Here is a 13,693-nt window from a genome sequence, read left to right on the forward strand (position 1 = left end):
CCTGGAGTCAGTGTGGCCATGCCAGCACATGGGGTTGAAGTCTGGAGTCAGTGTGGTCATGCCAGCACACGGGGGTGAAGTCTGGAGTCAGTGTGGCCATGCCAGCACATGGGGTTGAAGTCTGGAGTCAGTGTGGTCATGCCAGCACACGGGGGTGAAGCCTGGAGTCAGTGTGGCCATGCCAGCACCTGGGGTTGAAGTCTGGAGTCTTCATGGCCATGCCAGCACATGGGGGTGAAGCCTGGAGTCAGCGTGGCCATGCCAGCACATGGGGGTGAAGCCTGGAGTCAGCGTGGCCATGCCAGCACATGGGGGTGAAGCCTGGAGTCTTCATGGCCATGCCAGCACATGGGGTTGAAGTCTGGAGTCAGCATGGCCATGCCAGCATCAGGCATCAGCGGTGAGGAGAGCCGAGCTGATGCCATCGCTGTGCAAACACACTTGAGCACATCGCGACACTGGGAAGGCTCTCTCCAGCGGCCGGTGCCACACTCCTGGGCTTCATGGCTTCTAGAACAATAAGGATCATGTGCCCTCACAAATGACAAGGCTGAAGGCGCACAACGCACCCATGACAGCAGGTTAAGAAGGAAACAGGCAATGCAGTGTCCACATAAGGGTAGGCCAGTGTTGTGGCCAGCATTCCACAGAGCCCCTTGGGCCTTGCTTCCTACCTGCTCGTTAGCTTCTGTCCCAACAGCCAAGCATCCTCCTGACCTCTCTGCCTTCCCCAGCTCGCTGTCTCTGGAGGCCATGTTCACACTGCTCCCACAGGTCACAGCTCTGGGCACACCCAGGGCCCACACGCATGCTCGGCCACTCAAGGGTCACAGACCCTCCCTGTGGACACTGTATCTGTTGCAGGAGGCACGGACCATCACCTGGGGATGGCCTGCAATGTGCATGGCTGATGAAAACACCCCGCTATTCCAGAGGGACTTGGACACACCCAGATTGTGGTGTCAGCAGGGATCCTGTGTGGTGCGTTGCTAACCCAGCGTGATACATGAGGCCGCTGCTTGGGAATAGCCGCTGATCTGCACAGGTCTGGGCAGCGACTTAGAGCACGTGGAAGTCCTGGCAGAAGCGGAAGGCTGGGCCGCGATGCAGACAGACTGCTGGCCGACCCGTTGTGGCGATCAGCCCTCTGTTGGGGTGACAGCTCTGTTCCTCCTGCACCCCACTTCAGGCACTGGTCTTTGCTTTCTAGCTCAGAGATGCCTGGTATAGGGGTGGGCCAGACAGAACAAGTCGAACTTGGGCCTGGAGGTGGTACTCTCTGAGTTCCATGAGAAGCCTGGGTGATGCAGGCATGGGTCCCCACAAACTTGTGCAGGAGACTTCAGGGGATCTGGGCTCTGGCCCCAACCAGGCTGCATTTTCCCACTGTCCAAAGCAGCCTGCCCACAGGCAGAGGCGGAAGGAGCCAGAGAGAGACTCCCCCCGGGGATGAGAAAGACCCCTACTTCCCAAGCACGGGCGCAGAACCCAGAGGCTGTGTTCAGACTGACAATCAGTGCCCTCAGAGACGGTGGGCACATGCGTGGACATCACACAGGACAAATGCCATCTCCGGGCTTGCGTGATTATGCTCCACTGTATACAATGAGCGTATCCAGATTACTTGCCTATTTAACAGGTACTTTGTGACACGTTTTTCTCTATAAACATTGGTATGCACGCAAGCACACCATGCACAGGACACCAGGGACAAAGCCGTGCCCAGGAGCAGAGGGGCCAGCAGCAGAGAAGCAGGGGAGAGTGCTGCCTGGGGGAAGGGACATCAGAGTCAGTGGGCACAGAGCACCCCCCAAGGCACACAGGGGCTGGGAGAACAGGCAGGAGCGGACACTGGGTGTCCAGGCCTTGGACCCAGAGGAAATTACCCTCTGCAGGACATGGGCCGAACTAGCAAAGAGCGCTCGGTGAAGCAGGCAGTGGAGTTGCCTGTGTGGGACGGACTGCCCTTCCGTACAGCCTGGCGGAACGGCCGGGCAGGCAGATGAGGCGAGCGCCCTTGAGCGAGCACCCACGCAGGTGTCCCGGTGGCCAGGCCAGGCTAAGTTCCAGCCCCGGCTTGTGCGTATTTCTGACAAACTCCCAGATGCTGCAGAGTCCTGGGAGTCGCACTACATTTCCCACGTAGATAAACGCGGCGCCACCCTGGTCACTGAGGACCTGACCTCAGACCTGGTCCTCGGCCCGCGCCCCCCTGCTCACAGCCGGTCCGCCAACCTTACACCGAAGGCCCTTCCGGGCGCCAGGTGGTTGCCCAGCTCTGCCCGACTCGGGCCGGCGACTCTGGTACCGAGACGAGCACACCGCCTTCGGGAGCCCAGCGGCTCGAGCACCCTCGCGGCGGCCGTCCGCCCGCTCGCCCAGCGACCCCGGCCGACGCGCGCGGCCCAGCCCGGCCCTGGCGGGCGCGCGCGGGGCGGAGGCGGCGCTCGGGGGGCGCGGCGCCGTCGGGGCGGGGGCTCGGCGCACCTTGCTCCGGGCGCCCCCGCCCCGCGCCGCCGGCCCCTCCCCGCGCGGCAGGCGCCCCCGCCCGCCCGGGACGCTCCCAGGCCCGGCCGCCCTTTCGGCCCGGCCGCTGTGCTCGCCAGGCTCGCGTGGGAGGACGATGGGTCAGCGCGGAAAAAGTGAATGAGGCCGGCGGCCGCGGCCAGTGCCTAGCCCGGCCGGCCCGCGCCATGGACGCGCAGCGCGCCTCGGCGGCCAAGCCCCCGAGCGGGTAAGCGGCGGCCGGCCGGCGGGGTCTGGCCGGCTGCTGGGGTGGAGACGGAGCGGGCGGCGGTGCGGGAGACGGCGAGCGCGCCCGGTGAGCTTCGGGCGCCCGGGTCGTCACCCAGGCAACCGAGTCAGCCGGGCTGGGCGCGCTCTTTGCGGGGCTGGGTGCGCGCGCGAGACCTTTGGGGATCCCCAGCGCGCAGGACTGCCCGTGCGGGTCTGCGCCGACTGCTCAGGAAGCTGCGGGACCCTGGGCGCTCGACTCGGGCCGCGTGGCCGAGCTGCGGCTGCCGGCGTCGCTCTCCCCTCCCTGGCCACGGAAGCTGCCCACGGGCCTCTGTCGCCCGCGCAGTCAACGGGAGGATCCCGGGCCCCGAAGGCCACCTTGGCGTCGCGCGACACCGACGCGCTTCCCAGGTCTCCTTGCCCTCGGCGTCAGGTGCGCGAGCTGGGCCTCAGGTGCAGAGCCCAGCTGAGCTGAGCCCAGCGCCGCCTTCGCCGCTGCGGCGATCCCACTTCCGCGGAGCCCTTCCTGGGGTCAGGTAGCGGTGCCTGCACCGGGCGTGTACGAACCACGCGTCACAGTCTGGATTCTGCCGGCAAAAACAGTGACTTCCCCCCGTGGGACAGACAGCCAAAGCTCTGAATTCAGACTCGCAGCCGGTTGCGGCCATGAGGCTCCGCACCAGGCCTCGGGCCCCCGCGCAGTCCGCTCGTCCCGGGCGGACCTTCGACCTCCGCGCAGGCCCTGAGCGGGCGGCCGGGTTCTGAGTCGTGCAAATGGAATGAGGGCGTGGGGTGGGTCCTGCACCTGCTGCCCCCGCAGCTCGCGGAGGACAGCTCGCCCCTCTCCGGTGGGGCCCCAATGACTCAAGCTGAGAGCTGAGAGCTGTGCAGCAGAAAGTTTGTGAGCTGTGCGAACTGGCCCTTTTAAAAACTTTCCCTTTAATGCCAGGAAAAAGTGAGCCAGGTTAGCAAATCAAATAATCCTGACCTTGGAATGTTGAACTTTTTTTTGCAATAGGCTTAGTGGTGGTTATGTAATTCTCTCTGAACTAACTGATCTCCCATAAAGAACCCAAATGCAGGAAGTCCTTTTTCATGCTAATGGGCATCCCCAAATGCCTGGGAAATCCAAACCCCGGTAGCCTTGAATCTGTAGCTTCCACCAGTGAAATGCGTTCCTTTGAGGAGCCCCAAGTGTTTGGCCAGTGCCCTTGTAAATAATATGCAGGAACATTGAAGAGGCTGGCCGCGCTGCGTCCCAAGGTGTGGAGGGGTGGGAGGAGTCCTTGTGAGCCGGGCTCTTTCCCGCCTGGTGCGGGGAGGGGAGGTAAGCTCTGGGCTGCCTTCCTCCCCAAAGGAGAGCCCAGACCATGCCCAGCGCCAGTCCCTGCTGCTCCCGCGCCTTGTCTGAACAGCGTCCAGGCAGTGTAGACAGACCGCTCCTGGCGTCTGTGTGTTGACACTTCTAGGGGGAGGGCATCGAGAGGCTAGAAAATGAGTGAGCAGTGGAAAAGAGTCAGTACCGTGCTGCCCTGCTGGAGCAGCTATGCAGTTAATAAAGGACACCAATGGTGCTGCTGTCTCAACGTTCTGTGTTGTTGGGCTGTGTGTGTGATTTGCCTGTCACAGGAGGCGGGGTGCTGACTGACGTTTCTGGCTGAAGCACCTCGGGGGCAGTGGAAATCCGGCTTCCTCTCTCCTCATCAGCCTGCTTGTCAGGGTGTCAGGCAGGGTCTGCCCCAAGTGCAGTGCCCGCACCCCAGGGAGCAGCATGGCCTGGCTGGAGCTGGGTTGCCGTGCCCGCGCTCCAGGGAACAGCATGGCCTGGCTGGAGCTGTCACAGCTGGGTGCAGTGCCCGCGCCCCAGGGAGCAGCATGGCCTGGCTGGAGATGTGTCACAGCTGCTACCTCATTCTGGAAGAGGGAGCAGAGTGCACAGTGTGAACTAGGGAGATCTTTCAAAGGGAGCCAGAACTTGGGACCCACTGGGGTCTCCCAGCCTCCCCGCTGGATCTGTCTCCTAGCCTCCTGGAGGCCCAGAGCAGTTGGGGCGTGTGTGTTCCATGGTTGCTTGGGACTCACAGTTCAGCCTCTCTTACACTGAAGCTGTGTGTCTGTGTTAATATGATTGTTAAAACAGTGACTGTGATGGCTTTGCTGTGCGCAGAAACTGATGGGTCAGACCTGCTATGACATAGGGAGTCTTAGAGCTCCTCCAAAGTGCAATAACTGACAGAATATTCTAGAACTCCAAGACACTTGCCATTGGATGAAGTTGTAAAAGAGATCTGAAGTCTGTACTGGGAGCTTGTCTGTTCACCTTTCCTGTGTCGCCCTCAGCATTGGTGGGTCCTTCCCGCCGTGGGGCCCCGTCTCCCTCTGGGCCTGACAGAGCGTTTGGAGCCTGCCAGGTGATGCTTCCTTTTTTCCAGTATTCCCCATGGGAGAAGCACATATTTCTGTAGAACAGTCTCCAGAGATGTGCATGACAGAGCAGCTGGCGTGTCTGACCAGCGGCTCCGTGAAAGCGGTTGTCTTCAGGAGACGCCAGCCCAGGTTTGCTGGGTGGCTTTGTTGGAATGCGATCTTCCCGCAGGCGCGGCTGTTACTCATTTCCCGGCATAAATTTGTGTTTATTTAATCATGTTGTGAGACGAAAGTGGTTTGAGATAAAAGCAGCTTGCGCTACCGTCGCTGCATAGGGTGGAGTAGTGTAGGGGCCACCGCATGACACCTGCCACCCAGCCTGGCAGTACAGAAGTGAAGGGCGTAGGAATAGCTCCTCGGAGCGCCAAGTTTGGCTTCCTACGCCCTTTTGCCTTTTTTGGCTGACATGTCCGAGAATGGGGTTACATACTTCCAGACGTAAGTTTGTATCTTGTTTAACCGAAACATTAAAATTTTCACACTGCTTGAGCTGTGTTTTTTTTTTCTAAAGATGTATTTATTTTTATTACAAAGTCAGATACACAGAGAGGAGGAGAAACAGAGAGGAAGATCTTCGTCTGATGATTCACTCCCCAAGTGACTGCAACGGCCGATGCTGTGCCGATCCGGAGCCAGGAACTTCCTCCAGGTTCCCCCACACGGGTGCAGTCCTCGACTGCCTTCTCAGGCCACAAGCAGGGAGCTGCAAGGGAAGTGGAGCTGCCAGGATTAGAACCGACGCCCATATGGGATCCTGGCGTGTTCAAGGTGAGGAGTTTAGCTGCTAGGCCACGCCGCCGGGCCCTGAGCTGTGTTTTTAAAGGTGTCTGAGGTACTTCTGGCCTTTTGTGTAAGCGTGGAAGGATTGAGCATGGCTTATGGTGAAGTGGAAGGTATCCTTATGGATTTTATTCTTTTTTATTATAATCGTTATCAGTAACAGGATTTAGGTATTTCCTGCCACAGTATCAAACAGTCTGAACATTTGTAGTGTTCCTCAGTGGTTGGATAAGGATGGTGGAATTAAAGCATAGTTAAAATTTGGTCTCAGGGTGCTTTTTAACTGTGTTCCTCCTGCCTTTAGGAGCTCAGCTTTCAGCCCCTGTGAGGTTTTCTTCTCATGACCTTGTCCCGTGCACAGGTAGAATGGATTGTTGGGTAGGACTGGGAGCCAGCCGGTGATGGCATCCACACACCTCCATTCCCTGGTCCTCTTGCATTGATTCGGCGAGCTGAGGCTTCTAGTCCGCTTGCTTCAGAAGGAAATCCTTCTGCAAGCCTTACTTGGCTTCCCGCAGGTTGAGGCCAGTGGAGCAACCAACGTGCAAAACCACTGTTTGAGTCTGGCTGAATCCTGTGGTGCGTTTATTGCATCCCAGGCACTTCCCGTCCATGACACAGGAGTTGGGATTCTGCAGCAGGCACTTCTCCTTGTGTTTCCTCTTTGCTTTGCAAGACGCATGGTGGGTAGGTCGTCGCCGGTGGGTGGGTTGTCCTCACCACGACAGAGGTGATGGTGATAATTACCCCTAAGGTCTGATGCCATCGATTCTGCACACTCCGGCACGACAAGGTGGCACTGGGTCCCCGGCCGCATGTGTGTTTTCTGTGGTGTGGTCTGGCTGGACACCTGCGCAGCAGACACCGCTCCGTGGTCCTGAGGGTTCCGATTCTTTATTCTGGTCTCCTTCGTCAGGTGGTGAGCTGTGGCTTGCCAGGACCCTGTTTCAGGCCAAGACCAGTTAGAACAAGCTCCCCTGCCAAGAACATTTCCATTACTAGAATGAAAAATGAAAGAAAAGGCTTTTCCAGCAGCTGTCAAAGTGTATTTCCCTCGGCCCCATTTGATGAGGCAGATCCCCAGACTATAAACACGTGTGCACAAATCCTTCTGCAGGTGCACTCCGACCTCCACCAACCCCAGTGCTCTTGGCGAAAGCACGTGGATGCTGTTGACATGTTTCTCCCTTGAAAGAGTTCAAGTTCCCAGAGAGACCAAAGAGAAGACAGGCTTACCTGTCTCTCCTGCTTTTCTAACCAGTCACCCCATCCTCGCCCCAGTCTTCACCACCTGACACCAGGTGAGGGGCCTTGGCCTGAAGGAGTTTCCCATAGCTTTCCAGCAAAGGTACAAGGGCACCTGCTGTGGTTTCTCCCGGGCACCTGGGTGTGCTCACCCTCTGTGGGCCAGGCAGGGTATTCTGCCTGACTTTTCCCTATCAAAGGCAGTCCAGAGGGGAAGTAGAAAGAATGCTGGCATGAGATTTGGGTCTCTCTGCCACACAAGATTGCCTTTGCCCTCTAACCGTGGCTCCTGACGTGGGCCTGGTCCACATGTCCACAGAACTTTCCACTAGGACCAAGCATCCTCCCTCTCCCTGAGTGCTACTCAGTGGATGATAGAGTGAGGATTTGGGTGAGGAGAACCTTGTGAGGCCTGAGAAGAGACGTGAGAGCTGAGGGGAGGGAGGCCCCCCTGAGGGGAGGGAGGCTGAGGGGAAGAGGCTGGGGAGAGCTGAGGGGAGGAGTGGCAGGAGCTGCCTTCTGTATGAATTGAGGGCGTGTCAGCTGCCCTGCTGTGAGGAACAGGCAGTGTAGTGGTGGTGGAGGAGGCAGCTGCGGTAGGGCTATGGTCGTGGTTGTGGTTGTTGGGGGAGGAGGGTGGCAGGTGGAGGGTGGTGGCAGTGTGTGGAGAGGAAGCTGTGGTCTTTCTGGGCTGGTCCTCCAGAGCTGAGCTGAACTGCTGCTGGTTAGGGAACCATTTGCTGTGCTGCCATGCTGGTGTGCAGCCTCAGACACCTTAGCCCTGCCTGAGGGGCCGTCCTTAGGAGTCTCCACTCAATTCAGGGCCTCTTGGCACAGCTGTAATCCCATGCCATCCAAAGAGGCCTGGAGGCGAGGGGAGGACACCTGTGCTGGCGTAATCAGCGCTCCAGGCTGGTGAGGCTTAGGGCATGCAGGCGAGTGGGCATAGCACTGGCTGCATCTCCTCCCACTGCGGGTCCTGGAGACCCCAGGTGCTCTGAATAGTGGTACTCTGGCCTCTGCAGGGCAAGGAGTCCCTCGTAGCTCCCTGTGTCATCCCAGGGCTCCCTGCCAGCTCCTGGGCCCCAGGAAGAAAGCAGGTCATTCACTCCCAGCACATCCCAGAGAGTGCTGGTCTGCAGGGCCCACGTTCCCCACACATCCTCCGGGAGGAAGGATGTTCAGACTGCAGCCTCAAAGGCCGAGGCACTGCAGACTTTCTGGCTGACATTCTTCACTTTTTATGAAACCTGTGCTCCATACCCATGCCATGCCCAGTTCTGGTCATTCCTGTTGGGCACCAGCCAGGTGAGACAGTGGAAGCTCTGCTCACACCAGTCCTTAGTCCGGCAAGCCTGGGAAAGTCGTGGTAGCTGGCCTCCCTGCTGGCCTGGAGGAGGTGGGTGGGGTGGAGAAAGCTTCCGGAGCATAGGGAGGAATGTTGGAAGAACACCTGTCTCAGGAGTTGGCAAGGGAATGGGAAGCGAAGCCAAGGGTGGGGACTTGATGGTGAAGCAAGCTGAGTGTGTATCAGTCGGCTAGTCATTACCAAGCTTCTTATGAAGCAAGGGGGTTTACTTGGGCTTGTAGTGAAGGAGGCCCAAGGTCAAGACCAGGGGCTCCCTCAGTTCTGCCGTCTGCGAGATCAGAGATGACACTGAGGGTCTTGTGAGAAGCCAGGAAACGGAGTAATCAGGCACATCCGAGCCTCTGTAATCCCTCTCATGAGGACCGCCCTCGTGGGTGACTGAAGCCTGGGCCGACCTCTGAAATACCATCACTGGGCATTAACGCATGACTTTGGGAGTGAAATGTCTGCGTGAGTTCAGGAGTGTGTATACCACGATGTGCATGAATGCACGTGTGTACATGGCATAGCACGCGTCTGTTTGCATGTGGCACCAGGACTTGGAAAAGCAGCAGTTTTCCCTATCCGTTCTGGCAGTCCTCCCCTCTTCCCAATTCAAGAGTTTGGCAATTGCTTTTAACATTCTGCTTGGGTGCCAGTGAGTCCACAGCAACTGTGTATGCTTCTGTTCATGTGGCTGATTTTTTAGTTGCTAAATATAGTTTGGTTGGCTAGAACCCCACTAATTAAGAGCAAAACCAGCTAATGTCCAATAAACAAACCATTAGGTTGGAAAGAGAATGGCTGGGGCCAGAGAGCAGAGTTGGCGCTCCCAGGGTGGCTGCCGCGATGCCCACACCCCTGCCTATCTTGCATCAGGGAGCGTTCTTGGGGGGGGGGGGGCTTCTCCTTCAACCCCTGTGTGTGCTGACCCGTTGCTGTGCCCTGCCCCTGTGCACTGCCCAGGCTGGGATTGCCGAGCTCAGCTCTTGCAAGCCATCCAGCATGACTGCGGCCCAGTGTGCCAGCCCTCTGCCAGCCCCTGGATGTGCATGTTCGGTTTTGAGGCATCTGTGGTCACCTGGGTGTCTGGACTTAGCTGGTTTAGAAACCAGGTTAGTTCTCACTGAAAAGCGTCTCACTTTGGAAGTTCCCTGTGTTATCTAGCAATCTCTGTTTACTTCCTGTGGTGTTTCAGGGTTTTGGAATGGTAGCTTTTGGTTACAAATCTGCCTGAAGATAGGAAGCACAGATGTTCTCTGCAGGAATGGGCCTTGTGTGTGCGCCTGAGTCCAGCGCAGCCGTGTTGTTTTGCAGCAGTAGGTTTGTTCACAACACACACTGGGCATGCGCACTGAGACCCCAGCATCCTGCCCCCGCCCCCATACATGCACGCACTGGGTGAGGCCACATCATGGGACTCTCGTCCAGGGTCCAGCTCTTTCTCCTCTGGTCACCTTGCTGTTCCCACACCACAGGGGTAAGCTGGGGGCAGGGGCTGCCTCTGCTGTACTGTTCAGCAGTGCGTTGCTGAAAGACCAGTGTGTGGACAGCCGGTGACAGCACAGCTGTGTTCCCGGATGTTCCATGCCCTGCCCACCGCCCCCCCCCAGCATGCTCAGAAAGACCCCCACCAGCCCTGGAGAGCCCAGCAGAAAGCTTCTGAACAAACAGGTGGAATCTGACCCGGACTCTCGCTCCCACCCCCACCAGCAAGGTGCTCTGCCTTGATCTCGGCTGATGAATTAATAAACATCTCTCGGGCTCCCCTTTTACCCGGCTGTGATGCAGCTCACTATCTCTGTGGATGCTCAGAGCTCCGTTTGCCCAGCAGATGTGCCCTGTCCAGGGAGAAGCTCAGGAGAGTTGCCAAGCCTCGCGAGCAGCAGCTGCTTCCCCCTGCCTCTACTCTGGGGGCGCCCACCATCCTCCTCCCCTGGACCCTGGCTCCCATCTGGGCTCTCTCTGGTTGGGAGCATCCGGTGTGTGTCCTTGGCTCTCCCAGGTCCTGTATATGTGGAATGGCCCACAATCTCTTTTCTTTGCTCTTAAACTTGGCTTTCATCATTGTGAGGAGAAGAGTTCATCCACCTTAAGGTGCTTTGCCTGCCTGGAATTTTCTCTGGCTTCTTTCCTGTAACCAGTGGCAGTAAAGGAAATAGGAAGAGTTGAAAGAAGATGGGATACTTCACAAAGTCCATTGAAATCAAAGTTTAAAAAAATAAGTTTATCTTGGTACAAAGCAGTGTGAGATGTGGGCACAGCCTTTTCCTACTGTCAACTTTTGGAAAGGCCCATGGGTGTGTGAGTTTCTGCGATCTCCTGTTTCAGAGCTGCTGTCCCACTGGCCTCTGGTCTGCCCTAAGCTGCTGTCCCACGGCCTCTGGTCTGCCCTAAGCTGCTGTCCCACTGGCCTCTGGTCTTTCCTAAGCTGCTGTCCCACTGCCTCTGGTCTGCCCTAAGCTGCTGTCCCATGGCCTCTGGTCTTTCCTAAGCTGCTGTCCCACCTGCCTCTAAGCTGCTGTCCCACGGCCTCTGGTCTGCCCTAAGCTGCTGTCCCACTGGCCTCTGGTCTGCCCTAAGCTGCTGTCCCACTGGCCTCTGGTCTGCCCTAAGCTACTGTCCCACCTGCCTCTAACTGCTGTCCCACGCCTCTGGTCTGCCCTAAGCTGCTGTCCCACCTGCCTCTAACTGCTGTCCCACGGCCTCTGGTCTGCCCTAAGCTGCTGTCCCACTGGCCTCTGGTCTGCCCTAAGCTACTGTCCCACCTGCCTCTAACTGCTGTCCCACGCCTCTGGTCTGCCCTAAGCTGCTGTCCCACGGCCTCTGGTCTGCCCTAAGCTGCTGTCCCACGGCCTCTGGTCTGCCCTTGCCTTTGTTTATCTGATTGTCGAAAAGGCGTTTTTGTGGCAACCCTGAGTAAAGTTCTGTGTCTGCAATGGCTTCTTGATGTTGACTTCTCCAGAGATTATTTATTTGCTTATTTATTTGCAAAACAATAATACACACACAAGCACATATCCCGAGAGTGAGCGAGAGAGAGATGAAGATCTTTTGTCTGCTGGCTCACTTCCCATATGGCCACACAGATGGGTCTAGGCCAGATCTAAGGCAGGAGCCAGGGACTCCATCTTGGTCCTCCAAGCACCTGGGCCGTCTTCCACTGCCTCCCAAGCACAGCTTCAGGGAGCTGGAGCAGAAGTGGAGCAGCCAAGACTCCAGCTGGTGCTGTGGTGTGGGAGGGCAGCGCCGCAGGGGGAAGTGCAGCTAGCTGTGCCACAAAGCTGGCCCCGGGTGCTGGCTTTCTGTCTTTGGGGTTCAGAAACGACTGTTTCCCTGTCTGGGCTGGGACTACAGCTGAAGAGCTCCCGGGAGTGAAGGGTGGCTGGCATTTGGACTGACAGCTTTGATGCAATGCTAGGTGGCCTGGGAGGTGGTGCCCTTCAGTCCCACGTCATGTGTGCCCAGAGCTCTGAGCCTCTGCAGTGTGGGAGGCAGCTCTGGCCGTGGTGATGAATGAACATTTCAGAATAGCCCTTGGCAATATGCTGAATGGTCAGAAGGCAGCGGCACACATCCCAGGCGACAGATATACCCGTGGCTTCTGTGCTGCACCCCCGTGTGGCTTGGAATAGCACAGTGCACCCCGGAAGTAGGCACAGGGGCTTCTTGTCTGTCGGAAGAGCAGAAATGCATTGTGGGTGATCAAGCAGGCCCGTTAGCCACTGGGCGTGTGTGGGACAGATGCGAGCAGGAGGGCCAGAGATTGTTTGTGTCTTCCCTGAGGCAAGGGGACACTGAAGGCTCAATGGCGGCTCACACTGTGCTCAGAAACTTCACAGGGCGGGTCTGCCCTGCCCGTGTCCCAACTGGGGTGGGGACACTTACCCTGTCCCTGGGACCCTCTGCCAGTGCAGATCGCGGTGTAAGCCTGGAACCGTGATTTGAGCCAAACGGCTGCGGAAGCCACATCGTGGTTGTGTTCATGGTCATCTCGATTCCGGTGTGTGCATGCAGGTTTCATCACAGTGCCGGAAACGGCTGGCACAGGGCTCTAAGAACAGGGCCCTGTGCCTGGTGTTTTGTTGTCATGGTTTTAGCATCACTCTGGGGAGCAGAGCCAAGAGTTCTGCACCTGCCACTGGGTGAGTCATCTTGTCCTTGTCTCCGGTGGGGGTGGAGGCTCTTGCCTGGTGCCCCAATAGCATGCTCTTTGAAATAGGAGTTCATTGTCAGAAAGTGAACGTGAACTCAGCTTAGGCTCCTGTATTTGAAGGCATAGAATTGTGACATTGTTTAAAAAAGATTGATTTACTTATATGAGAGGCAGAGACTAACAGATTTGCCATGCTCTGATTCACTCCCCCAAATAGCCACAGTCCTGGGACTAGACCAGGAAGGAGCCTGGAACTGCATTCGGTCTCCCACAAGGGTGGGACACCACTACAGCCACAAGTCCTGAGATGTGCATCGGCAGAGGCCTTCGTAACACCAGCAGCCACATGTGGCTATCTCTTTAGACAGGTGTGACAGCTGCCTGTGTGAGATTCTGAAAATGATGAAAATGCAGCCAGCCATCATGTACACACACACCCCACACCACACACACCAGACACACACACCCCACACCACACACATACCCCACACCCCCACATACCCCCCCACACACCCCACACACCACACACACCACACACACCCCACACACCCCACACACCACACACCACACACACCCCACACACACACCCCACACATACACACCCCACCCACACACCCCACACACACCCCACACCACACACACCCCACACACACACCACACACACACCCCACACCCCACACACCCCACACCACACACACCAGACACACACACCCCACACCACATCCCCCCACGTACCCCCCCTACACACACACCCCACACCACACACACCCCACACACACCCCACACACCCCCACACCACACACACACCCCACACACACCACCACACACACACCCCACACACCCCACACCACACCCCACACACACACACCCCACACCACACACCCCCACACCACATCCCCCCCACACTACCCCCCCACACACACACCCCACACCACACACCCCACACCACACCCCCCACACCCCCACACACACACCCCACACCACACACCCCACACCACACA

General features: G+C 57.8%; 1 protein-coding gene across 1 annotated transcript in view; it reads left to right on the forward strand.

Moving 5' to 3' along the window:
- The first annotated feature begins 372 nt into the window (after nt 1-372).
- COBL (cordon-bleu WH2 repeat protein) overlaps nt 373-13,693 on the forward strand; it is a 110,887-nt gene continuing 97,566 nt past the window's right edge. Inside the window, exons 1-3 of the mRNA XM_040964493.1 lie at nt 373-400; nt 2,265-2,464; nt 2,607-2,734. Of these exons, the coding sequence (XP_040820427.1) occupies nt 373-400; nt 2,265-2,464; nt 2,607-2,734 (356 nt within the window). The remainder of the gene's footprint in view (nt 401-2,264; nt 2,465-2,606; nt 2,735-13,693) is intronic.

Source organism: Ochotona curzoniae, unplaced genomic scaffold (assembly GCF_017591425.1).
Source record: "Ochotona curzoniae isolate NIBS_2020 unplaced genomic scaffold, NIBS_Ocur_1.0 scaffold_3835, whole genome shotgun sequence".
Lineage (NCBI taxonomy): Eukaryota > Metazoa > Chordata > Mammalia > Lagomorpha > Ochotonidae > Ochotona > Ochotona curzoniae.